General features: G+C 36.7%; 1 protein-coding gene across 3 annotated transcripts in view; it reads left to right on the forward strand.

Annotated features, from left to right (window-relative positions):
• Positions 1-23333, forward strand: part of PCDH7 (protocadherin 7) — a 483519-nt gene extending 460186 nt beyond the window's left edge. For 2 of the 3 annotated variants that reach the window (XM_055434833.2, XM_055434835.2), the window contains exon 3: positions 18894-23333. In XM_055434833.2, coding sequence (XP_055290808.1) covers positions 18894-19270 — 377 coding nt within the window. In that variant the 3' untranslated portion in view covers positions 19271-23333. The remainder of the gene's footprint in view (positions 1-18893) is intronic. The other variant, XM_055434836.2, reaches the window with a different exon arrangement.
• The last annotated feature ends 3440 nt before the right edge of the window (positions 23334-26773 follow it).

Here is a 26773-nt window from a genome sequence, read left to right on the forward strand (position 1 = left end):
TGAAATAGCTCTACCGGAATTCCATCACCTCCACTAGCTTTGTTCGTAGTGATGCTTTCTAAGGCCCACTTGACTTCACATTCCAGGATGTCTGGCTCTAGGTGAGTGATCACACCATTGTGATTATCTGGGTCATGAAGATCTTTTTGTACAGTTCTTCTGTGTATTCTTGCCACCTCTTCTTAATATCTTCTGCTTCTGTTAGGTCCATACCATTTCTGCCCTTTATTGTGCCCATCTTTGCATGAAATATTCCCTTGGTATCTCTGATTTTCTTGAAGAGATTTCTAGTCTTTCCCATTCTGTTGTTTTCCACTGTTTCTTTGCATTGATCACTGAGGAAGGCTTTCTTATCTCTCCTTGCTATTCTTTGGAACTCTGCCTTCAGATGCTCATATCTTTCCTTTTTCCTTTGCTTTTCACTTCTCTTATTTTCACAGCCATTTGGAAGGCCTCCTCAGACAGCCATTTTGCTTTTTTGCATTTCTTTTCCATGGGGATGGTCTTGATCCTTGTCTCCTATACAATGTCAAGAATCTCTGTCCATAGTTCGTCAAGCACTCTATCAGATCTAGTCCCTTAAATCTATTTCTCACTTCCACTGTATAATCATAAGGGATTTGATTTCCTCAGTCAGCTCCCAGTCTTGTTTTTGCTGACTCTATAGAGCTTTTCCATCTTTGGCTGCAAAGAATATAATCAATCTGATTTCAGTGTTGACCATCTGGTGATGTCCATGTGTAGAGTCTTCTCTTGTGTTGTTGGAAGAGGGTGTTTTTTATGACCAGTGCGTTCTTTTGGCAGAACTCTATTAGCTTTTGCCCTGCTTCATTCTGTTCTCCAAGGCCAAATTTGCCTTAGTTCAGGTTTTTCTTGACTTCCTGCTTTTGCATCCCAGTCCCCTGTAATGAAAAGGACATCTTTTGGGGGTATTAATTCTGAAAGGTCTTGTAGGTCTTCATAGAACCATTCAACTTCAGCTTCTTCAGCATTACTGGTTGGGGCATAGGCTTGGATTACTGTAATATTGAATGGTTTGCCTTGGAAACGAACAGAATCATTCTGTCATTTTTGAGATTACATCCAAGTACTCTTTTCTTGATCATGATGGGTACTCCATTTCTTCTAAGGGATTCCTGCCCACAGTAGTAGATATAATGGTCATCTGAGTTAAATTCACTCATTCCAGTCCTTTTTAGTTCACTGATTCCTAGAATGTCAAAGTTCACTCTTGCCACCTCCTGTTTGACTACTTCCAATTTGCCTTGATTCATGGACCTAACATTCCAGGTTCCTATGCAATATTGCTCTTTGCAGCATCGGACCTTGCTTCTATCACCAGTCACATCCACAACTGGGTATTGGTTTTGCTTTGGCTCCATCCCTTCATTCTTTCTGGAGTTATTTCTCCACTGATCTCCAGTAGCATATTGGGCACCTACCGACCTGTGGAGTTCCTCTTTCAGTATCCTATCATTTTGCCTTTTCATACTGTTCATGGGGTTCTCAAGGCAAGAATACTGAAGTGGTTTGCCATTCCCTTCTCCAGTGGACCACATTCTGTCAGACCTCTCCACCATGATCCGTTGGTCTTGGGTGGCCCCACATGGCATGGCTTAGTTTCATTGGGATAAGCAAGGCTGTGGTCCGTGTGATCAGATTGGCCAGTTTTCTGTGATTATGGTGTCAGTGTGTCTGCCTTTGATGCCCTCTCGCAACGCCTACCATCTTACTAGTGTTTCTCTTACCTTGGCTGTGGCGTATCTCTTCACGGCTGCTCCAGCAAATCGCAGCCGCTGCTCCTTACCTTGGATGAGGAGTCTCTCTTCACGGCCTCCCCTCCTGACCTTGAACGTGGAGTAGCTCCTCTCGGCCCTCCTGCGCCCACCCAGCCACCAATCCTTGGAGTGGGGTAGCTCCTCTCAGCTGCCGCCCCTCACCTTGGGTGAGGGGTAGCTCCTCTCAGCCGTGCTTCTGCCTGAGGTTACTTTGCTGGTAAGTGGCAGAGTGTAGACTCAATCAGACTTCCTTTGCTTAGATCTCAGGATGTTAATCACACTGATTCATTGATTCCCACTAGTGTAGGAATGAAAGTAAAGATTTTCACACAGTGAAAATAAAAGTTTGCACTGTGCATGGTTCCTTGGTTTGGGCTCCAAGATACTGTTATGAAAATGTGTGACATGTATTAAGTATACTTGAAGGCACCACTTTTTCCTCATTCTTTTTTAATATACATACACTTTCCTCATCCCTGCAGGTTAAATCTCAGCCTCATGGATTGTACCTATATATTCTCAAGTCATATGTATGTCAATTACCTGATTAATACAGGGTTAAATAAGTGTGGCTCAAATATCTCTTTGTGTTTATTTTCTCTTCAGAAATCAGTCCAGTCAGGTTTTCTTTCCCAATTTAACCAACCCAATTGTGATTAGTATGTCCTACATAATCTCTTTGATGCTTTGTTTGCTAGAAATAACCATCATACTTCTTTCTTCTATTCTTAAAGCATTTATTTCCATTTCTCACATTCACCTCACCAAGGAGTGGCTTGGCATCTCCCATTCTAAGAAGTTCAGCCCAGCACACTATGGTTTCCAAACTTGGCTTTTCTGTCTCTGGGATGACAGTGATCCCAAACCTCATAATTGAGGTGTCTTTTTACCATGTAGAATTAAAAATAGACCAATATTGTGAAGATGCAACCTTTTCTTAGCTGAATATGGCTTTAATAATAGGAGAAGTTTGAGGCTTTTTACCAACATAGTAATTTAGACTCCTTATTTTGACTTAGATACAAAATTCTTCATCCATCCAGAGACCAACTGAGGGATAGCTGTGAGAGAAAGAGCCAAGAAAAACAGTCATTTCCCAATATCATTTTGGTCCTGGAACCTCTACGCACATGCTTCTTGAGTTTTCACCTTTTTGTCTGTCCAAACTAAAAATGTTCCCCTTATTTCAAGCTAAGTCTATTGAGATTCTTAGTATACCTGAAGATACTGTTTTTCCAGCTTTCTTCTCCTATGGATAGGAAAATGCTTTTCTGCTTTAATTCAGCTTAGAGACAGATAATTCTTTTCAAGCTTATGACACAAGTTTACAGTATATTCATGTGTTATTAATTGAAAGGGAGTATGTATAGCAGTAAACAGCACAACATTAAAGTCAGAATGTCTGTGTTTCCAACCTCATTATTTCATTCTCTAGATGCAAACTTGTGAAAAACTCATTTGACTTCTTTATTCATACTTTCCTCATCTGTAAAATGGGGTCAGTATACAACCTGTCTCACAAGATTGCTGTGAGAAATGAGTGAACTATGTTTTAGAATAGTGCTGATATATCAATATTTCCTGAATGAATGAATATACTTTTTCAGGTTCAGTTCAGTTCAGTCGCTCAGTCGTGTCCGACTCTTTGCGACCCCGGTTACCATAATAGTGCTATCTACCTTCCCTGAACCTGAAACCTTCATGCCAACTTTGTGAAGGAAAGTTTATCTCTTATTTTCTCTACATAGTGGAAATTCCTCTGAGTTCTCCTGTTCTGCCATTGCAAGTCCTGATTCCTCTAGTCCTTGGCTTATTTGCAGACAGTGAATATTGACAAATTAGCAACATTCTCACCAAATAATTCACTGAAGTACTCATGGGGTACAATCCAATGATTAATATAGTACACAAAAATTTTATGTCATGTAAAGGAAATTCCCAAAGCATATGCGTTAGTGATGATTTTCATTGCAATATTTGTAGTTTTATCCTTTTTTTGGTATAGGATCGACACATTTAAATTGTAGAAGACTCAGGGCAAAATACAAAGCTTGCTAAAGTTGATTCCATCCAACCAGTCTTCTTTGCCTAAGAGCCAGTGAAGCTAATTCATTGAACACATGGAAAAATTTGTTTATACCATGAAACCTCTTTTCCTATGCGATGCCTAGTACTGGCAAATTCTAAACTGAAAACATTGGCAGAAAATTAAAAAAAAAAAAAAACAAATAAAAAGCATGCATGGCAGATGGTAGAGATAAATAGTTGATCATCACTGTCTGCTAATCTCACTGTACTCTGCATTGTTGCATTACCATAATTTTGCAACGATTATCTGTGAAATTATGTTGACTGTTAAGCTCTGATTCATGCATTTCTCATGTCATCTGCAGAAGAGATGACATTCTAATTGCAGTCCTGAATTTTTTTTCACTCTGAGTTTGTTAAGCACAGACACATTTTACTTAAAAAAAAAAGAAGAAACCTAAATGTATGTAATTTGACATTGTGACAGATTAATACTTAGGCATTAGACTAGTGGTACAATTAGACAGCTTAAATGTGTCCTACATCTTAATGTCTACATGACTTTTAAGAAGTCACATTAAGTACTTCTTTTTTAAAGGGTCTGTTGCCATTTTGCTGATTGAAATAAAGTCTATCAGAGGATTTAACTGGATTATGAGAAGGCTCATCACAATTATATATAATTCTAGGAAATTGGAATCTAGGGAATTAACTGTAAATTCAGAATGTCTCAAAATAAGAGACTGTATTTACAGTAGACTTCCTGAAGTGATTATTGCGGATGTGACTAACTCATTCTTTAAGTTATCTGAATTCCTTTTTATAAGGATAGCACTGTAGTCTCTAAAGTACAATTCGAAATGACAGCTAAAAGTACAATTTAAAATTAACCTGACATTGTGTGCATATTAAAGTTATGTTTTGTGTTAAATATCACAGAATATATAACTTCCTCAGAAATCGCCAAAAATATACTGATTTCCATGTGGTATTATTTAAGTTATAGAATCAATGTAACCCAGAAAAAAAATTTCCACTTTATATGGGGACCAAGTACATATATATAAATATACATACCATTATTGAAAAATCTACAATAAAATATTTGCAAAATAATGTGAGCCAGTTTTAACCTCATAAGTAACTTCAGCCACCAACCAGGTGATCTTGATTCTCTGTTTGAAAAGCACTGATCTAAACTGCCCATGATCCTACTCACCTAAAATGTACCCATAAGGTTGCTATGAAAGGGCAAATAAAGTTTGTTGAACTGAAATAGGTTGGCACATTGCCTACAATAGTTCCTATTAAAATACACCCACATTATAAGAATGAGAGCAGAGAGCTTTCTTCTTTTCATTTTCCATTACATAGAATACCTTTCCTTCATGCTTTGAAATTTCTCTTCTATGATACAAGCTGTGTATAAGCCAAAAATAAATTTCATTTCCCAAGTTTATTATTGAAAGATTCATATAACTGCCACCAGAGGTCCCGAAAACATTAAAGTAACTAGAAAATAGTTACTTGTGAGCAAAGAAGCTTAACAAATTAGTTCCTATGTGTAGTCTTGTGACTACTAAGTATAAACTTTTCTCATTAGACTTTACTTTGCACCCACTACTGCTTCTAGTGACCCCACTAGCCTGCCCCAGGCTGAGGACTGCATTTTGTTCTGTAAAATATATCCATGGGCTATTTCGATCAATTGCATTGTTCTACTAGAAAATAAATCTCAGCTAGAGAAATTATAGGACAGTCTGTGAAAGGGGGTAAGGAGAGTGAGTGGGTAGAGAAGTTTATTCAGATCTGTATATAGCAAACAAACAAATAGAATCTACTTCACCTTCTGTGCTTGGCCAATTGCATTGTGTTTGTGATTGGCATATGTCCTTATCCTCCTTTTACCTCCTTTTACCTGTGGCCATTGTGGAGTTAGACCGAATCATCAGAGATGACATGCAATCTGTTTCTCCACCATGTTTTTCATCCATCATTCAAAAAGCACATATTGAGTATATTACCAGCTTGGTGCTAGCATCCCAAGTACACAGTAACTTGTGAAGTGAATTATAGCCACAGGGAGTAACATTTTACAGAAAAAGTCACATGAATGGGTAGCAGATTTCAGTGCAATATATTAAATGCTGTGGTAGAGAGAGACATGGGCTTCCCTGGTGGCTCAGCAATAAAGAATCTGTCTGCCAATGCAGGAGTCTTGGTTTTGATTCCTGGGTTGGGAGTTCCCCTGGAAAAGGAAACAACAACCCACTCCAGTATTTTTGCCTGGGAAATCCCATGGACAGAGAGAGAGGAACCTGACAGGCTACAGGGCATGAGGTCACAAAAGAGTGGGACACAACTTAACAACTACAAGGGAGAGACATATGATGAAGGCTAGAGAGGTAAAGAGAAGTCAGAATTAGACAGTCTGGTTAGGCGAAATCTCAAAGTTGACATGTTGAAACTAGATTTCAAAGGATTTGTGGGAGACAGATAGCCAAGGAATAGCAGAAGAGACAGCACATTAGTGCCATGAAGACATGGGACAGCAAGGGACTTTCTAGAAATGACAATTACAGTAGGTCTGTTGAAGTGGTAAAAGGGAACATGTGAGAGTTGGACTGTGAAGAAAGCTGATCGCCGAAGAATTGATGCTTTTGAACTGTGGTGCTGGAGAAGACTCTTGAGAGTCCCCTGGACTGCAAGGAGATCCAACCAGTCCATTCTAAAGGAGATCAGTCCTGGGTGTTCATTGGAAGGACTGATGCTAAAGCTGAAACTCCAATACTTTGACCACCTCACGCAAAGAGTTGACTCACTGGAAAAGACTCTGATGCTGGGAAGGATTGGGGCTGGGAGGAGAAGGGGATGACAGAAAATGAGATTCCTGGATGGCATCACCGACTCGATGGACATGAGTCTGAGTGAACTCCAGGAGTTGGTGATGGACAGGGAGGCCTGGTGTGCTGTGATTCATGGGGTCGCAAAGAGTTGGACACGACTGAGCGACTGAACTGAACTGAACTGAACTGAACTGAAGAATAGAAAGAGATCAGGGTTAAGAGTAGGCAGGATTCAGATCTTGAAGGAATTTCTATGTAGAAATACAAAGTTTGAAACTGATACTGAAATGTTTAGAAGAGAGTTTCAAGCTAGGGAGAGATTTTTTCTACTTACTGTGCTTAAAATAATCATAAAGGTGCTTTTTTATTAGTAGCTCTCCTGATAATTACTAAGAGGGAACAGGCTTAACAAAGAGACAACTATGACTCAAGTAATAAATATCAGGAAATCATAAAAGCATCATAATAATTTGACAGAGACCTCATTAAGATTGTACCCTGGTACCTGGTTCTCCTTCCTGTATTTTATTCCAAATTCTTTTTCTTTTCTCTTCTTGGGAATCCCACTACCCAAAGAGAGATAGCCTTAATAATCCCTGAGACAGCTCTCACTGAGGAACTAGGAAGAAAATGGTATCACTCAGAAACGTGAGCTGTTAGTACTTTGCTGGACTTTGCTGATTGGTCAGATACAAATTATTTGGACAATTAGATACTAAGGTATAGCAAAATTTTTAGAAGTATAAAAAAATTCCTGAACAGAGTAAATATGACTCAAAAATCAAAGTTTTTCTACTCCATTCCCTCCAATGGATAAGTATGGGTTCAGTTCAGTTCAGTTCAGTTGTCGCTCAGTCGTGGCCCACTCTTTGCGACCCCATGAATCACAGCACGCCAGGCCTCCCTGTCCATCACCAACTCCTGGAGTTCACTCAAACTCATGTCCATTGAGTCGGTGATGCCATCCAGCCATCTCATTCTCTGTCGTCCCCATCTCCTCCTGCCCCCAACCCCTCCCAGCATCAGAGTATGGGTAGAAAGGACCAAATGCTTCAAGTCTACCCTGATCTTCCCCTGATCTTCCTCTGAGAAGTGGTGGGAGTATGTATCTGTTGCCTATTGCAATTGTAATAAATTACCAAAAACATAGTGCCTTGAAACAACAAAAATGTATCCTCTTACAGTTCTGTACCTGAGAAGTCTGACCTGGGTCTCTGGGGGCTAAAATCAAAGTCTCTGCAGTGCTGCCTCCCCTTTCTGGAAGCTCAAAGAGACAGTCTGTTTCCTTACCTTTTTCAATTATTAGTGTGTGTTCACATCATTTGTTTTATAACTGGCCACCTTGTAATATCCCTATTTTAAGGACAGTTTATTAGGAAACTTAATACCTCCTGCCACCTTAATTCTCCTTTGTCCTGTCATCTAACAGACTCACAAATTCTGGGGACTCGGATGTAGATATTTTGGGAGGGAACCATCTTTCTGCCTACCATAGTAAGGTTGTGGGCGCATGATGGCATTTGCAGCATCACAGGGGGCGTTAGAAGTGCTTCTGAATTCATGTGGCATGGAAAGGTATAATGCAAGCATGAGAGGATCTCCAAAGCTTGCTCATCCTCCCATCACAGGCTCCAAGGGAGGATCAGCAGTGAGGCTTCGCCACTTTCTGAAGAAATCGGAAGTAAATAAAGGAAAACATTTCGATGAGCAGCAAAAATCAATGAAGCAAACTGATCCAGTGTTGCTTCATTGATTTCCCCCACTTGAGCTGCTCACTGAGTACTGTTTGCTAGTCATCAGAAATCATTACCTTTTTTTCCCTTTGATTTACCTGCTCTAAGTTCCCAAGCTCGTCAACACTCATTTCGTTCTAACTGTGATGGCCAATTTTGGTTTTAACTGATAAACTTATTGATGAGAGTAAGGAGCCAGCATTCCAATAGTTTTACTTTATTTTTTAATTTTCATTTTGGCCTTTAATTTTTTTTAAATTTATTTGTTTTAATTGGAGGCTAATTACTTTACATTATTGTATTGGTTTTGCCATACAAAACTGTCCTCATAAATGGTGTTTCAGCTCCTATTAAAAGCTTTCAAAACCTCACCTCTCAATAAGTACTTCTGAACTCAAGACTTTTGTGAAGCCTTCCTCAGTAAAGAGCACAAAGGAGGAACTCTTTGTCTTTCTCCTCAATTACAATAACTAATGGAATTCTGTTACTACTCAACTTGTTGTTACAGGAGTGTTTTCAATAGATAAGCCACTGTATGAGTATGATACATTTCAATAGGTAATTCCATGCAAATAACTTGAGAATGTATTTTTAAAATGGTCATATTGTTACAATAATTGTATAGTTCCGTAGGATCACTACATTAAAGGAGAAAATGAACAGGTATTGTGACTTTTGCCGCATATATACAATGGAGTATTACTCAGCTGTAAAAATTGAAATATTGATATCATATGTTATATGGAGAAGCAAAGATAAAATGGGCACTGCCTTTAAGACTACCATCCAAATATAATATTCTTACAGTTAATAGAAACTTTATATATTATTTTTAGAATAAATATACATTCCAAAATTAACATTTATTGTAGGATATATATTTTATAATTTTATAATCAATATTGAAGACATTAAAGATTTAAGGTCATTACTGGAAAGTGATTCTAGATAGATACTTTCAATTCTTTTAGAAGTACCCACTTTTCACTTTACCATAGAACTAATGTGCAGTGGCTAACACATTTTATTAATTAAAAAACTCATCTGGATCATTATTGTTTTGTATATAATTCCTGCATGACAAGAATTCATTAATTCATCGCCCTTCTCACGGTGAGTGAAGATCCAGCTGCTTACGATTCAAGACACTGGTGCAAATCTTGATGTAGGTTCTAGGAAAGAAAATACATTTCAAGTTGATCAGCAACCAGTAAAATCTCCCCACAAGTATTAATCTGCTATCAACACAAAGCTTTATAAATTATTGGGGGGTTTTAGATAGAGGCATTTAAATGACTTACCTGCAATATTAACATAACCAAACCTTAATTGTTTTCCTCACTTCTATACATGTGTTGCAGAATGTTTTTGTTTGTTTTAAATATTTCTGTCACTGAAGGCCAATTTATTTACCACATGTAAATTTCTAAATTTCAAGGATAGGTTATGATTTGTTAAATATTTCTTAATCATTTATTTAAACTCAAAGGAAAGCAGTATAAATGTAATAATTCCATCTATAAAGATGCTACAGCCCTAACTGGTATCTTGAACTCCACTCAAATTTTTATGCAAATTTTATGAGCATATATCTGAGTTTATGGAGGGAGGCAATGCTTCTACTTTTCATTAGATTGCTAGTCTATGACACCCAAAGAAAATAATTTCTAACTTAAAGAAACCCAAGAGACTAGAAAAAAAAGTCATGAAAACTTGGATTGTTGCAGTGGAAAAGCAAACATGAATGGCCTGAACGACCAGAATTCCATCTATTTTCAGTGGGATAATCAATTGTTAACTTGTGTAATAAATATCCTCAATCCTTTTTGGGTTTTATAAACTCTTCTGATCAATATTAGAGCATCTCCGAATTTTTTCAGCACTTCCTTCCTTTCCTTCACTCTCTTTGCTTAATAGTCCCTTCACCTCTACTGCTGCTGCTGCTGCTGTTAAGTCGCTTCAGTCGTGTCTGACTCTGTGCGACCCCATAGACGGCAGCCCACCAGGCTTCCCCATCCCTGGGATTCTCCAGGCAAGAACGCTGGAGTGGGTTGCCACTTCCTTCTCCAATGCATGAAAGTGAAAAGGGAAAGTTTATTCGCTCAGTCGTGTCTGACTCTTCGCGACCCCATGGACTGCAGCCCACCAGGCTCCTCCGTCCCTGGGATTCTCCAGGCAAGAACACCTCCACTATCTCACCTCAAATTTTGCATTTATAAAGAGTGAAATCAAAGTGAAGCCCCATCTTTGAAGTGCATAAATAGATCACTCTCCAGCAGTCACCATACATTTTTCTGCTGTAATGCAGTTTTCATGTGCCAACCAGCAGAATCATGTTTGAGTTGATTCAGCAGGACTGCTTGAAATCTGGCCTGCAGTCTCCACTGTATATGATAATACCACATTCAGAATGACATTGGTCTAAGCCGCAGGGCAGTAAATGCTTCTTGAGACACATTCAATTGCTATTTAACTGAGTTTAGCCTAAGGTCCAGAGAAAAGTTGCTGATGCTTTCAAACATGTTTAAACATTTTAATATTGTCTTGGCATGCCAGCCCAAACTAGAGCACTCTTAGGTGAAAAATCCAGTAATCACAGGACCAAAATTTCCAGATTTCTATGGGAGTCCTCTGCTTGAACTTCAAATTAAATGTGCTTACATCCTTGTAACTGTTTATTCTTTCCATAATATTGGTCAGTTTGTTGCCCATGATCAGAAGACATAAAAGTAGAATATATTGTTTCTATATCTCAAGCTGTTCTTTTTGTTTGTTTATCACAGATAATACAGTATGTCCATGATCATGACCTCAGAGATCTGTTGCTGCATCTAGGAATTCTCCTCACCCTCTAAACAAACAAAAACCAACATAAATTAGGAGCTTCAAATAACAAAGAATGATTACTTTCCATGTTTCTGTGGATTGACTATTGATTCTTCTGCAAGTTTTGTCTGGATCACTCATGGGGCTGCCATCATCCGGGGGGTTGACTTGGGGTAGGCTCTGCTGGGCCAACTGAAATAGCTGAGTCTCTCGCTCTCTCAAAGAGTCTTTCATCTTCAAAAAGGCTAGATCATGCTTTCTGTCAGGATGGAGATGACAGTCTTTCAAGGTCAAAAGCAGAAGCTGCGAGGACTCGTGAGACCTATCTTGAAAATTGTGCAGTGTCTCTCTAGTAGTCAAAGCTAGCCCAGCTTCAAGGGCTGCAGAAACAGAATCTTGACAGTAGTAGTGATAGCACATGCCAAAGGGCTGTGTATAGGAAGATGAGAGGAATTTCTGGCCTTATTTTGTGACTTAAAACAAGCATATACATACATCATAAAATCCACAAAACTTGAATGCTTTTGTTTCATAAATTTTGATCTCTGAAGGGTGCATTGAAGGTGAGGTATTTTCCCTGCTTTTTGTTGTCTTTTCTAGATTTTCAAGCTCTTAGTCTGAGGTTAGCTTATTACTAATTTTTAACATGTTAAAATGTTAAAATGAAACTCACTCTCTCTTTTTTATGTTGTGGTCCATGCAGGCAAAGCAAAATAGCAACCCAGTATCTCAGAGGCAAGTCTCTTTCAAATGAAAATGAGCAATTGTGGGGTTGATCTGTTTATGTTGTAAGGATAACTGCAACTAACATAACAGAGAATTTGCTGTTCAGTTTTGAACTACTATGACATACCCTGAATAAATTTTCTCCGGCCAAGTCTTAACAAAGAAGTGTTAAGGGGAATATCTGATACGGAGTAACACATGACCACTGTACTTTCCTCAGTAGGTGGCAGCTCTGGTATATTGCAGATACTATCAGCATAAATCCATGAGTCCTACTGAAAAAATAACTCCAAATACATGTCCTTTTGACTGATGATTGCTACTAGATCCATAGTAAGTTATCTGAAACCCTTGAGAACAAACATATCTTGAAAATAGGAATCATTTATACACTAGAAAAGGTAATATCATGCATCTATATTATTTGGGGGGCTTCCCTGGTAACACAGCTGGTAAAGAATCCACCTGCAATGCAGGAGACCCTGGTTCAGTCCCTAGGTTGGGAAGATCCCCTGGAGGAGGGCATGGCAACCCACTCCAGTATTCTTGCCTGGAGAATTCCATGGACACAGGAGCCTGGAAGGCTACAATCCATGGGGTCACAAAAAGTTGGACATAAAGGAACTTTCACTTTCCTATCATTTTGAAGATCTAAGAGTCTGAGATAGTGCCTTTAATTAAACACTATTTTTCCTTCAAAACATATATCACACTATGTGAGATAAAGATGAAAAATAACATTGTATTAAAAGTCAGGTTTATTGTAAATATATGGGGAATGAAAGTTTTTGGTTTTCAAAGCTATTTTGAGAACTGAATTGTGAATAAGGGATTGTGCACTTGAAATATCTAATATTTATTGAGGGCCCATTGTGTGTCAAGAATTCTTACTATTAACTTTACCTGTGTTAATACATTTAATCTTCATAATTTTCTTAAGAAGTTAATTCATTCTTATGTCTTTTATAAAGTTTAGGATATTTACATGAACCAAGTAACTTGTTTAAAGTTACATATGTACTAAGTGACAAAGTCAGGATTTGAATTCAAGGATCCTTGTTGTGGTGCCTATTCCCTTAACACCCATTTCATTCAGGAAAGACTGCAGAGAGAAAAAAAAAAGTCTATGTTTTTACATCTCTCCAGGGGCTGTGACCTACTATTTACCTAAAATATATATAGCATCAGACACCATATTATAAACTTAATATGCATTCACTCATTTATCCCCATAAAAATGGTGGAATAGGTATTATTACTTCACAAATGAGGAACCTGAGGCTCAGGGAAATTATATCCAAAGTCATACAGCTTACACATGATGGACCCAGAATGACACTCAAAACAGCCTCCTGTTTGTTTCATGAGTTCCATTGTCCCTTGAAGGAGGTACTCAGGAAAAGTATAGATGAGACTGAAGTAAGGGCTGGTTGGATTGACGACACTTATCTCTTCTTATAAGTCAATAGAATGAAGTGATTTCATGATAAATTAGAACAAAGTGTAGAAATTTTAACCACCTCGTAATAGATCTGGGTGACACTGCATAACAACAAATTTCCCCTTCTTACAGAAACTTCTGGAATATTCATAAGATCATCTACTGCTTGTCTGAGGCAACGGTTTCTACCTTCTCCATGATCTCTTAATGTGCTTCACCTTTCTAACCTTCCTAAATGCCCCAAACAGACAAAAGGCAAGGATCTTTAGTTGAGTGTACATGCTAAGTTGCTTCAGTCGTGGCTGACTATTTGTGATGCTATGGACTATAGCCCGCCAGACTCTTACATCCATGGGATTCTCCAGGCAAGAATACTGGAGTGGGTTGCCATGCCCTCCTGAAGGGGAATCTTCCTGATCCAAGGATAGAACCCTCATCTCTTATGTCACCTGCAATGGCAGAAGGGTTCTTTACCACTAACGCCACTTGGGAAGCCCTAATCTTTAGATCATTTATATAAAAAGCCAAGTCTAACTCAGTATGCACTTTTTTGATCTCATATCCTTATTCCTAAACTTCACTGACTATAATAATAATGTTCCAGTGAAAGGTTTATGTAGTTATTTGTTCCCAGATCTATTATATAAGGCAAGAGTAAATCATTTTCTGACAGCTATTTTAAAATAAAGTACTTAATTGAATCATTGGAATAAAAATGATACTTTCATTTGAATTAAAGAAAATAAAGTTAATATTAAAATATTAGTTGGAAAAGCAACAGAATTTATCTGCCTTTTTTGCTGTTGTTCATCTTTTTGTAAAACCTGTGCATGGTCCACCTAATTCCACCAGAATCAGGTATGTCTCTAGAAAAGGAAGTCTTCAGATAACAGGAGGTCAAGACATGGAACAGAACAATAAATCCTTAAAAAAGGAAAAAGGAAAATGTGCCTGTGTGTGCATTTTTTCTCCCCCAAAGAAAAGAATAGCGCAATCTTTTATTTGCAAAATTTTGTCAAGTAATGTTAAGAATGGACTAAGTGAATTGGAAGGTTGTGACTGTTTGAGACGTCTACATGTCCATTAACAATCCATTTATTTCATGCAGTCAAAGCATTAAGTGATTTGTATTTTTAACAAATAAGTGATGATGCATATAGCTTTAGGTATCTGGGTGTAAAACAAGACAAAGAAAAAACTCATTGGAAATGTTTAAAAACTAAATGCAACATTTTCATGACTCTTTTAGGAAATGGAAATATCTTTATATGTTCAGCCCTAAGACAAGGGCTTGGAACAGGAGTGGGTGACCAGGATTCTGGCAAAATGCATAATTGAGTCTATCCAAATCTTTACTGGTACAAAGTTGTCTTTAAAAACCTTAACAATTCCACTGCTCTCCTGTAATACTGATTCCTCTAAAAGTTTCTGAATTGCATAGGACAGCTTTTGGAAACATTAAATGCCTCCTTAAACTTGGACTTTCCTTTGTATTTCTGATGATGCTATATATTATCTGTCACTTCTTGCTGAGGTCATTGTGTAGCAATATTTTCTCACCACCTACTCATCTGCCCTGCCTAGTAAGATGAAGTACATTTCTTTGTAGAGAAGGAACTTGATTTCTTAAATAAGTTATAATTTCCTTCACATTAGGAAATGTATAGTCTTTAAAAAGGTTGAATTATTTTTAAAGTATTTTTAAATTTTTTGTCTTTGTGACATCTCTTTCCTGTGCTGTTCAGATTTTTTTTTTTTCTCTTTTTTAGGAGACTGTAACTTTTTCTCATGGCTATGGGTAGCAGTAATTGACCTCTAAATAACTCTGCTGTTACATTTTAAGAAGGAGCAATATGGTGTTATGGGAAACACTAAAGTGAAAGTCAAAACACTTGCTCTTTGGCTTCATCTCTCCCATAGTCTGAACCCTTCACTATCTCCATCCTCCTTGCTGTTGGGTTGAAGTGATAAGTAAGAGGGAAGAAGTTCAGGGAATTTTTGTGTGTGTTATACATTGTTTGATATTATGATAGCTGAAAACTCTGTACTTTTGAGGGGATAATTAACTTTATGTCTAAGAACAGATTTTAACCTTCCAAAGTTATTATATGTCATGTTTCTAGTAAACAGCATAGCTAGTTGAAAGTGGAAAACTCTGCAAATGATGCTAAAGCAACAAGACCTAATGAATACCAGTTCGACTTTCAGTCATCTCAAGATTTAATATGATTAAGTGCATGTGAAGGGGGGACCTCTAAGGAACTCACTTACTTATGGAAAATGCTGATAGAGAATACCATGTTTCAATACAGAATATTTTGCTTTTTTAATTAATTTACTCAGTACCATGTAAAAAGAGTCATGATTAACTATTTTCCATCTTCACTCAGGTCAAAATGAAAGAGAAGAGTGCTAAATTGAAGTGTGCAATAATGTTCTTAAATATAAGAAAACACCTCCTTCAGTGAAAGACTAAAGAGGATTACTATTTGTGGAAGATCTGCCTCTACAATCCCACAAAAAGAGGACAGTTTAGGAGTATATCTTTTAAGAAAATGGAAAAAAGTGTGTTTAATAATTCTGTAAAACCCTATATAACTCCTGTCTTTTAAATATATATATAATATCTACTTGCATAAATAAAATAAGGAAATACAGAAAAAATACTATTCTATTCATGCTTTCCCTTAATAAATTGCATCATAATATAAATTGCATTTGTTAATCATTGGCATTTCTTTTGAGGATTTGAGTCATCAAGATTAGAAGTTTTGATTGCTTGTGATGAATCTCTTATAGCCTTTCTTGATTATTTTCTAAATTTGATGACAAACACTGCAACATGTCTCAGCCAATTAGGCTTGTCAAACTTCCACTGTGGTCCTCAGTCAAGTGTTTGACTTTGGAAATGACAGGAGATCCTTATTAAAAGTCATCCTTCTGGGATAGAGATGTGGCAGCCCACATGTGGCTTATGGCAGAGAAGATAAGCTGCCCTTCCTTAAAAGCAAAAAGAGGAAATCAATTTTAGCAGGAAATAACCTGGACTATGAAGTAAAGACTGATGGGAATGAACTGAAGAGCATCTCAATTCTAGGTGACTGGAAATTGAGTCAATTTAAATGAATATAATTTTTTATGAGCTACAGGGAGTTCACGGTACACAAATTAAGTATAACAGGTAGGAAGAGGTGTTAGAGTGTTAAGATAATTTTGTGAGCTATCTCTAAGTGCATCACCAATAAAGGATACACAAGGTGCTATGAATTTCAGCCTGGAAACAAAAATTAATCCCCAAAAGCAGTGACCTATGTAAGTCATCGTCTAAGTAAATTGTCATCCTTAAGTAAACGCAGAGATGTTTAGAGACAATTCTGTATCATCTCTTCAGGGAATGACAAACACATTTATAAAGACCTTTTCCAACTTCTGTAGCTAAATTTCTGATTACTGTCTTGTGTCCTTGGCAGGCACTCTCATAAGAGATAAAGAAAAACTTGGACTTATTAAGGCAGTGAAGAAGAAAAGGAATGTTTAGAGTAAAAAGTAAATCTGATCTCACACTTTGCATTTTTATAAGATTTTTTTCCTGTTCAAAGCATTTAGGTCAGCTTCAAATAAAGTATCCCAAGATAGGAACTATTCCAAATAACTCAGTTTGCTCATTTAAACTAACCAGATTACAAAAACCACTCAAAAATTTTGTCAATACTTTTTTTTTAAATGCATCTAAAATTTGTATTTGAGAAACACAGAGGGAGTTTAGCACATGCACAAAAATAGGAATGTGCTTTCTCTTTTGATGATAAAATTAATAGGATCTGTCCACTTAAAATCAAAGAGCAGCATTTGCAACTGCAATAAATAGTTATCTTTGCATTTTGCCTTTGGAAAAGAGAAAAGTAATTCCGGATCCCATGAAGAACAATGGCATTTTCTTGCTGAACTCTGAGCACATAGCATAAAAATCTCAGGTCACAGTGGTTCAAAAATCATTAAGCTGACAAATATCAATATTTAAGTTAGCCACCCATTACTAAAGTGAAAAAAATGACATGCAATATTGGACTGACGTGATTTAGGAGTTTCAATGATGTGAAACTTCTAAAATAACCTAATACAAATGATAACCTAATACAGATGATAACCAAATGAGAATATCATTTTATACTACAGGAATTGATGTATGGAGACAAAAGCAGTAGGTTTAAATATATTGGGAATAAGTTAAATAACCCACTCTTTTATTTTAAACCAGTCTACCCAGGGTGCATATGCAAATATCACAGATTTCCTTTGTTGTGAATATATTTGCAGAGGTTAAAATTTGTCAGTCTTTTAAGTCCCAAGCCTTGTAATAAAATGATACCGAACGATATACATTGGAGCACAGTCATATTATGTTCTTTTGTTTGGCAGTAAAAGAAACTATCAAATATATTAAATAAAACCCTAGAGGTTGTTTTCTTAGAATCTGTTGAGGTGAAGCAGGTTTTTCTCTCTCTCACTCTCTTTCTCAAGCAAAAACAAATCTGTTAAAAAATCTTTGTAATAGTAAGAAAATATATAACTATTCTCCAAAGACAGACACATACAATGATATAACAGCTTTATAGAAATGGAAGATATTTCTTATGGCATTAGGCAACAATCTTTAATTAGGAATACGTGTCATTTCATCAAAACTTATAGGAGTTTGATTCAATTTACCCAGTACATTGCATTTCACATAGTATTTCCATTCAGCAAACACACTGACAGGTATATTTCTATGTGAACACTCACGGGACTATCCTACAGCACATTAACAAGGTCATTAACAAGGTGGGAGGCCGGGTAGGGTGTGGGCTCGGGTTGGGTAAGTGCTGATTCTACTAGTATGCTCATACTTGAACCCATGGGTACTTTGCTTTTTTTAACTTTTTAACCACACAGTGTGCTGTCAATTTAGGTTCTACTTCTGAGTCACCTTGATGTTTTATAATATATTTTAAATATAAGGTTTTGCATATTTGCATTCTATGAATAATGTACAAACAGGAAGCAAAGCAATTCAATTGGCAAAAGTACATGATTTCTGGGATAATTTATAAATACAGAAAATTATATTTTTGGATTTAATAACTTATAACTATGGAAAAATTTACTCCCATACAAACATACTTGCATACTTTATTTCAATGTGAGAATATGCACACGTACCTGTCCTGTAACAAATTCATATACCTGTTGTCTGTTCAACACACACTTAAATTTATCCATTTGTCCTCTACTCTCTTTCTATAATATTTGAAGTTTTTGCGAAACCTTATTTTTAATGGATATGAAATAAAAACAGTTCTTTGGAATAATGAACTGCAGAGTGTTGTAAAAGGTAATATGATAAAGGAAATTTATATGTAATATTATATATAACTAGCCCCCCCTCTCCCCCCCGCCGCCCCAGTTTCATACAGGTCGGAAAAGGCTATTGAGAAATGGCCTGCTTTAAAGCCTCCTTCTCCTTAAATTTCAGATTCAAGACCTCTTCCAGATGTAGCCCTGACTGGGAAATGTACCCGTGAGTGTGATGAGTACGGCCATTCCGACTCCTGCTGGATGCCTGTCCGCACTTCTCCAGAGAGGAAGAAGAGCCAGCCCAAACTCTCCACTTTCATGCCTGTTGATGAACGAGGAAGCCAGGAAAAGCTGGCTAATGGTGAGGCCGCCATCATGGGCGACCGCAACAGAAACCTCCTGAACAAAAAGTTGACCTCATCCTATGACACCTTCAGTGCGGCTAGTTTCAGCAAAAATGAGGATGCCAACACTGAGGATATTCCCCTAACAAAAACAGGGGAATACAAGCCATCTCCTGTCAATACTCTCACTAGAAGAGAAGTTTACCTGTAGGCTATACAGAAGCAACAGCAAAGTTCTTTTCATGTATGAGAAGGAGAATAAGGGGTGAAAAACCTTACAAAATGAAACCTTGTAATCAAAAAGAGGGGGCTACCAAAGAGACAAAGCTTTGCCTGCCACTTCTGCCTCCAGATCAGGCCTTTAGTGAGTGACACTGTTCAGCCTGATTGAAATGTACAATGTAGAAACCATCCTTGTTACTTGCATGTCTAACCCCCTCACTGATTCCCCAAACCCTCTTTCTCTCTTCCCCGCCCCACTCCAAAAACCAGAAAAACAAACAAACAAAAAAAGATGGTTGCAAGTTTCTTTCATGGTAACAAGCCTGATTAGCAGAACATACATACTCTCATTATCCCTAAGCTGAAACATGATTTTAGTCACTTTGATTCAGTTTGAATGTCATCCGGTTGATCAGAAAAAAGCAGATCAGGTGAAATGTATTTCAGACATATGATCAGAATATGATGAATAACCATGGAAGTCAATCCCGCAAACATGATAGAGTCCCTCTAATGGTACAGTCCTTATGGAGGGAAACTCCAGAAGAAGCATCTGGGGGAAGATAACAGCTTTAACATTCTAACAAAGCCTGAAAAAATAAATAATACCCAGTCAGAGACAGCAGTCCCAAATTGGCATAGGTTGTTTTTCTCAAGTCGGGAGCATTGTCAGTTCCATACATTTACTGAATATTCTTAGGATACATGCTACTTTGATCACATGAATTACACTAGTTATAACTTTTAAAAACTATATATGTTTTTGGAACGGCACCACTATTATCAACTAATGGGAACAATTGTATCATTAAAAGGCCAAAGATCATAAGGCAGATCAGGGAAATCATGGAGTAGATTTGGTCTTGATGTGGAAATCCATTAAGCAACAGAAGTCACTGAACCCAGGCACACAGAGGAAACCCTCAAAAGCCAGTTTATCTTACATTTTCTCTATACTCAGAAAGCATGAATTTTCTTTGAAAGTCCAGAAACTGAAAAGCCAGTGAGACATATGTTTAGTACTATAATAGGCAATTAGTTGAGGTTAAAGTTTAGTTTCGAAAATATTATCAGGGAAGATTCTACTTTTTAATATCATATCTATGGGTAGATAGGAAGAGAAAGATACATTGGCATAACAGTCTTAGTTAAGTTTACTATCATCATTTGAAAATCAGGTTGTACTTACTGGTCTCATCCACATTTGAAATAACCAAGTGCATTTTTTTTACATGTTCAGTGTACACTTCCAAGTAACAAAAGTGCATTAATTTTGCATTCTGTGCAATATAGCACTATCTCGAGACTCACAACTTTGAAACAAGGTGACACCCCTAATTGACTTTGTCACTAACGTGATTTTGAGCATTGTTTAACATATCTCTTTAACTAATCCAGACTGAACATGAAAGAAAGGAGTTCTGGGCAGTGACATGTCTCGTGGTATGCACATCTCAAAGTTCAAAAATATGCAGTCTTTTTTTTTTTTTTTCAGTGTAATATAAAGAAACAGAATATGCAGATTTTAGGGTCACTTCCTCTCCAGAGGAGAATTTAATACAATGGGAAACTAAACTGGGGCATTCAGATAAAGTGACAATCCAGGGACAGGCTAGGGGATAACAGGTGAAGAGAGCAAACATTCCCATTACTGAATGTTTGTAACCTAGTTAAGGCATAGCCTTGATGGCTCTTTAGCAAACTGTAGAAACAATGTAGCTCTGGGTAGTTTCATGCTTTGCAGTATTTCTTAGACTACAAAGTGAAGCAACCTGGTATACAGGTTGCTAATTCACTATAGGTCATCAAAATGCTTATCTTTGAAAATCACTTCTCTGTTTGGTGGGGTACTCTTTGGGGTCATTTCCTTATACTCTTTCTTAAATGGAGTTTTCATTTTGATGTTAGTTTATGTATAATAGGATGAAAGAAGATATGTAATTGAAGAAAAATCATTGGACTAAAATATCAATAATTGAAAATGTTTATGGTTGATTATTATTTACATTATGGAAAGATGCAATTCTAGTACCTTGTTAGGAAACTGCATTAAAGCAGTTCTACCTTGTATAATCTGTAAGTACCTATTAAGACAAAATACTTCTAAAGATACTTATGAAATGTATACATATTTTTTCTTGCACGTTACAAAGGAAATATTCAATTGCATAACACAGGTGTGCAACAGACTTATTTTAAAGCATTTTTTTCTTTCATGATACACTTGAAACATTAGATAGCTCATTTCACTCTATCTTAAAACCCTTCTGTTGTCTATAAAGCTAATACGGGTCATATGGGACCTTTGGATTAATTGGATCCACATTCCCCAATGACATTTGCACCACATACAAGATAGCCATGTCATCATCATTTAACTCGTGAGCCTCTTTAGAACTAAAATGGGTGTGAAAGAATAAAATTCAGTGTACTGTAAGTATTCGCAGTAATTCTAGTAGAATTAGCTCTCATAACATGTTTATTATTATAATGAGCTGGCATGACACAGAAATCTATTTTGTGTTTGTATGACTTTTATTTTGAATAGGTTAAATCTGGTGCCACTCCATATATAGAGTGCTTTTGAAAAAAATCTATAAAAAGAAACAAAAAAATAATAAATGAGTGAATGCAAAATAAGCAACTGTGCCTTTTATACCTGTTGTTATGGTAAAAAAACGGTTGTTGGGTTTGGACAATGAGGGGAAATGGGCTATTCCCAACTTTTTTGATCCTGTATATTTATCCATGCTTATTTTCTGAAAATAATAAATAATATATTAAAAATTTGCCTTCTGACAAACTCAGATAGTGGACCAGTCTTAAATATCATTCATTCATAAAGCAAAATTTATATGGGCTACTTAATTTGGTCTAGAAGGCTAATGCATTTATTGTAACAGTAATACAGAAAGAGATTATCAGGGATGAAATCAGTCCATTTTGCAAGGTAAAATACTAATTTACCATTTCTATTCTTTCTTCTTTTGTTGTTATTTTTCTTTTAGCTGCTGTTTCATTTTGGTTGTGCACTATATAAACCATATTTGTTTTCTGTACCCAAGAAGCTCAAGTGAACTTTGCATGCAATATACATTAGGACACATTTATAAATTGAGTAACTATATCAATTTATGTGTATTAAAACATCTTTAGCTTCAGTCTAAAATCTGAACCTCTGAGGTTCATTCTGAACCTCCAGATATCATTATGGTTTCTGACTGGCCTGCTGCCTGTGTTTCAGAAAACAAAAGAGGCACTATTTTTATGGGAAGAAAAACTAAGATGGTACTGAAGATGTCTGACTGAAAGGTTACCCTAGGAAGCTGTCTTATAGGAAAATAAAACAGAGAGACCAGAAGAAACTGCCAGAATCAAACAGCTATCCTAAAACAGACATGAGAAATCTGAAGACCTCAACAGTTTTAGGTATATCGTATCAGCAGTAAATATAAGATGAGTTCTTAAGGGGAAAAACAAAACAAAACAATGAAGATGATCATGAATATTGTAAAGTTGTTAGTTGTGACCTGGCAGAGGTATATATAACATCTGGAGGAAGGCATCATTTTTTCAGCTACCTAGGGTTTACTTTCAGACAATTTTTCCTACATTTTAAAGCACTTGCATTCAGTGTGGTACGATCCGTTTGTAATGTTGATCATTGACTATTGTTCTGCTACTTGGATGTTGATAGTGAAGCAGAGAACAATTTATCATCGTTTCTTATGAGTCACTATGCACGTAACTATGCTAAACATGGCGAAATGTATTAAACACTCGTCCAACTATTTATGAAATACTTTACATAATTTAATTTGCTTTTGTACAGTTTTATGTAAATAAATTGCTTGTCTTTTTTGTCTCTGCAAATTAAAATATAACATGGTCAAATGGTTTCACACTTGTAAGTGTGCATCTCTGTTGACAGGCCCATTCAGTTTTGATTGGAGGAGAAGTGAATGGATGCATATACCAGTTGGATTTTAAATGGTTTGATTTCTGCTAAATTAAGATTGAGTGAGGAAGATAATGCTGCAGTTATTGTTGATCTGGAGGGCACTGGGTATAACTGTTTATTATTTTGCCTTGTAATAAAATAGAACTTGGATTTTTAAGTTTCCTCAAAGTAATTCCTGAGACAGTTACCTAGATGTCTTTGAAACCTTATGTCTACAGTGGAAGAATTTCTCATCAGTAATGTAAAAATTGACTTTTTTCAGGTGCTATCTAGAGAAATTACATATTTCAGATAAACTAAATTCTATGTCAAAATATATCTATGGTAAGGAATTTTTTTTTAATCTACAGTAAAGATGTATACAAAAAGAGACTTAAAAAAGCCTTTAATCATGTGAGATAAAGAGAAACATGAAGCAAACAATAGAATTTTTACCTTATTTTTCTGTAGGTGAATTTTTCTACTTTTATATTTTTTTCGATCATTTACTATCTTATTTTAAACTGTTGCACTTACTCTCTGTTGTCAGATTGTAACTCTAACTATAGTGTTTATCTTGTTCATTGCTGCTGCTGCTGCTAAGTCACTTCAGTCGTGTCCGACTCTGTGCGACCGCATAGAAGGAAGCCCACCAGGCTCCCCCTTCCCTGGGATTCTCCAGGCAAGAACACTGGAGTGGGTTGCCATTTCCTTCTCCAATGTGTGAAAGTGAAAAGTGAAAGTGAAGTCGCTCAATCGTGTCCGACCCTTAGCGACCCCACGGACTGCAGCCTACCAGGCTCCTCCATCCATGGGATTTTCTAGGCAATAGTACTGGAGTGGCTTGCCATTGCCTTCTCCATCTTGTTCATTAAATTGGTATTTATTCAAACAAGCAGCTTTCTCCAATCTAACTCAGAGAATTAAAAAGAGAAAAAAATGACTTCCCTGGTGGTCCAGTGGTTAAGAATCTGCATTGCAAGGCAGGGAACACAGGTTTGATTCCTGGTCAGGAAATTTAAGATCCTATGTTCCATGGGGAAACTAAGACCATGTGCTAAAACCAAGACAGGATGCAGCTAAATAAATACATATTTTTAAAAAGAGAAAGAAAATACTTTCTAAATAAACTAATAGATTGAAAGGAATGTTTGCCACATCTGCCAACTCCTAAAACTTACAGATGTGAAAAAAAAAAAAATTCTGAAGATGCTTGCCTTCAAGTTTCTCTACCAGTTTTTTCCTCTTTTGGTTGAAAATTCAAAGTACTTTATGTGGAATGACATATTCATTCTTAAACCAAAGATATCTTAGTAAACTGATTTTGCCTGGCAGCCTTCCTTCTCTAAAGAAGGAATTAAGGATGAACTATGGTTAGCAAGTCTGATGTAGGTTGTAATAAGGTGAACAAATAATAAATGTGTTAATTTGTTTTGTGATCACCAAATGGTGAGCCCCAAATATCAGTACATAAATTAATAGAACATAAAACCACTATTTTTCTTTTAAATTCTCAATTTAGATTTGACAAATATATATTACTCTTTACCTTGAGATGGCATTCATGGGTTAATGCTTTTTAAAAAATCATGAACATGTAAAAATACAGTGATACATTTTAGAAAGAAGATAAGACATAAAGCAGACCAACAAAAGTTGTGTATATTGCTTCTGACTTAAGCGTGATTATTCCATCACCTCTGATTCCTTAAAGAGTTCCATCTGGTTACTTAGATACTTGACAGTGCAACAATATGTCACATATATAACACACATTATGGTTTATAAACATTTTAATAAGTTTATTTGCATAATACCTGTGACATAACCCAAATGATCTATTAGAAGAGTCATGTATGAAAGATTTTACTTGTATTAAATTATTTTTAGATTAAAAGCAAATTGAACACAAAATTCTGCCAGAGTTAACATTTTCCCTCCACTAGATTATTTACTAATGAAAATATATTCCATAATTTAGCAAATGACAAAGAAAAGGAACTCACCGAGTTTACCTGAAAAAATAGGCATTTGGTAAAGTGGGAATAGGAGTAGAAAAGTGAAAGTGATAGTCGCTCAGTTGTGTTTGACTCTTTGAGACCCGTGGACTGTAGCTTGTCAAGCTCCTCTGTCCAGGGAATTCCCAGGCAAGAATACTGGAATGGGTTGCCATTCCCTTCTCAAGAGAATCTTCACGACTGACCCAGGGATCAAACCTGGATATCCTGCATTGTAGGCAGATTCTTTACTATCTGGGGTCGGGGAGGGCACCAATTACTCTGACTGGCAAGTAGTTTTCATCACTTGACATCAGACAACCTACCCTGGCAGTAATGTAACTTGTATGAAATTTCTGGCAGCAGACTATAAATCTTGAAAACATCATAGCCTAAAGGAGATCAGTCCTGGGTGTTCTTTGGAAGGACTGATGCTAAAGCTGAAACTGCAATACTTTGGCCACCTCATGCGATGAGTTGACTCACTGGAAAAGACTCTGATGCTGGGAGGGATTGGGGGCAGGAGGAGAAGGGGACAACAGAGAATGAGATGACTGGATGGCATCACCAACTCAATGGACATGAGTTTGAGTGATGATGGTTGGTGTTGGACAGGGAGGCCTGGCGTGCTGTGATTCATGGGGTCGCAAAGAGTCGGACACGACTGAGAGACTGAACTGAACTGAAATTTTATGTTGAATACCCCTAGCCTAATCTATGAGGCAATGAGGTTTCAGTGCACTTTGGATGGATAGTCATTCTAGGTCTGAGAAATAGATGATCACAACCAACAATTAGCACTATCAAAATCCATCAGATAATCATAGAATTCCCAAATTTACTTTTGCTTCAATAAGCTGACTTCACAAAGAAATCTGTTCATTGAATTTTTGTTTTGTACTTTTCTTTTCTACATTTCTCTTTTCTGTGTCCTCATCTCAAAGCCCTTTGCCATATTCTCAGAAGCTTATTTATTCTGTGGTTTTCCTCTTTCAAAAACAAACCTAGTTTTCCCTGGAGGTGGAGGAATGTTAGGTAACTAACCAAGAACTAGAGGATTTGCAACGCAATCAGCTTTATTTTTAATAGAAATTTACAATGTCACTATTTGAGTTCTTAGGAGGCAGAGTGAATAGGGACTGAATTTACATTTGTTTATTTTCTTTCATCTTTATCCCTACTTTAATACTTGTTTATAAACTATGTGTGGAAAAGTGATTAACCAAGATACATAAATTTCCTAAACTGCAGGGAGTGAGGAAAGGATATGAATGTAAATGTGAAAAGCTAAAAATTTATGCTCTCTTTTAGCCCTAACTTCATTTTTTCCTGTCTTGCTGCTGTTAGATATAAATTTTACGCATTGGTTGAATTCGATGTGTGACAAAGAAATAATTTTATCTTTTTTACTGGACCTCCTGTGGGAAGATATAGAAGATTCTCAATTGGTCATAAATGTAAAATTTACCCCAAACATCCTCAGATGATGCTAGATAAGAATTATAGTTCACCTGTGATACTCAGTTTTATTTTTTCTATTAAGTTATGACTCAAA

The sequence above is a fragment of the Moschus berezovskii genome, chromosome 5, assembly GCF_049115385.1.
Source record: "Moschus berezovskii isolate FMDL1 chromosome 5, NW_MosBer_1.0, whole genome shotgun sequence".
Classification (NCBI taxonomy): Eukaryota; Metazoa; Chordata; class Mammalia; order Artiodactyla; family Moschidae; genus Moschus; species Moschus berezovskii.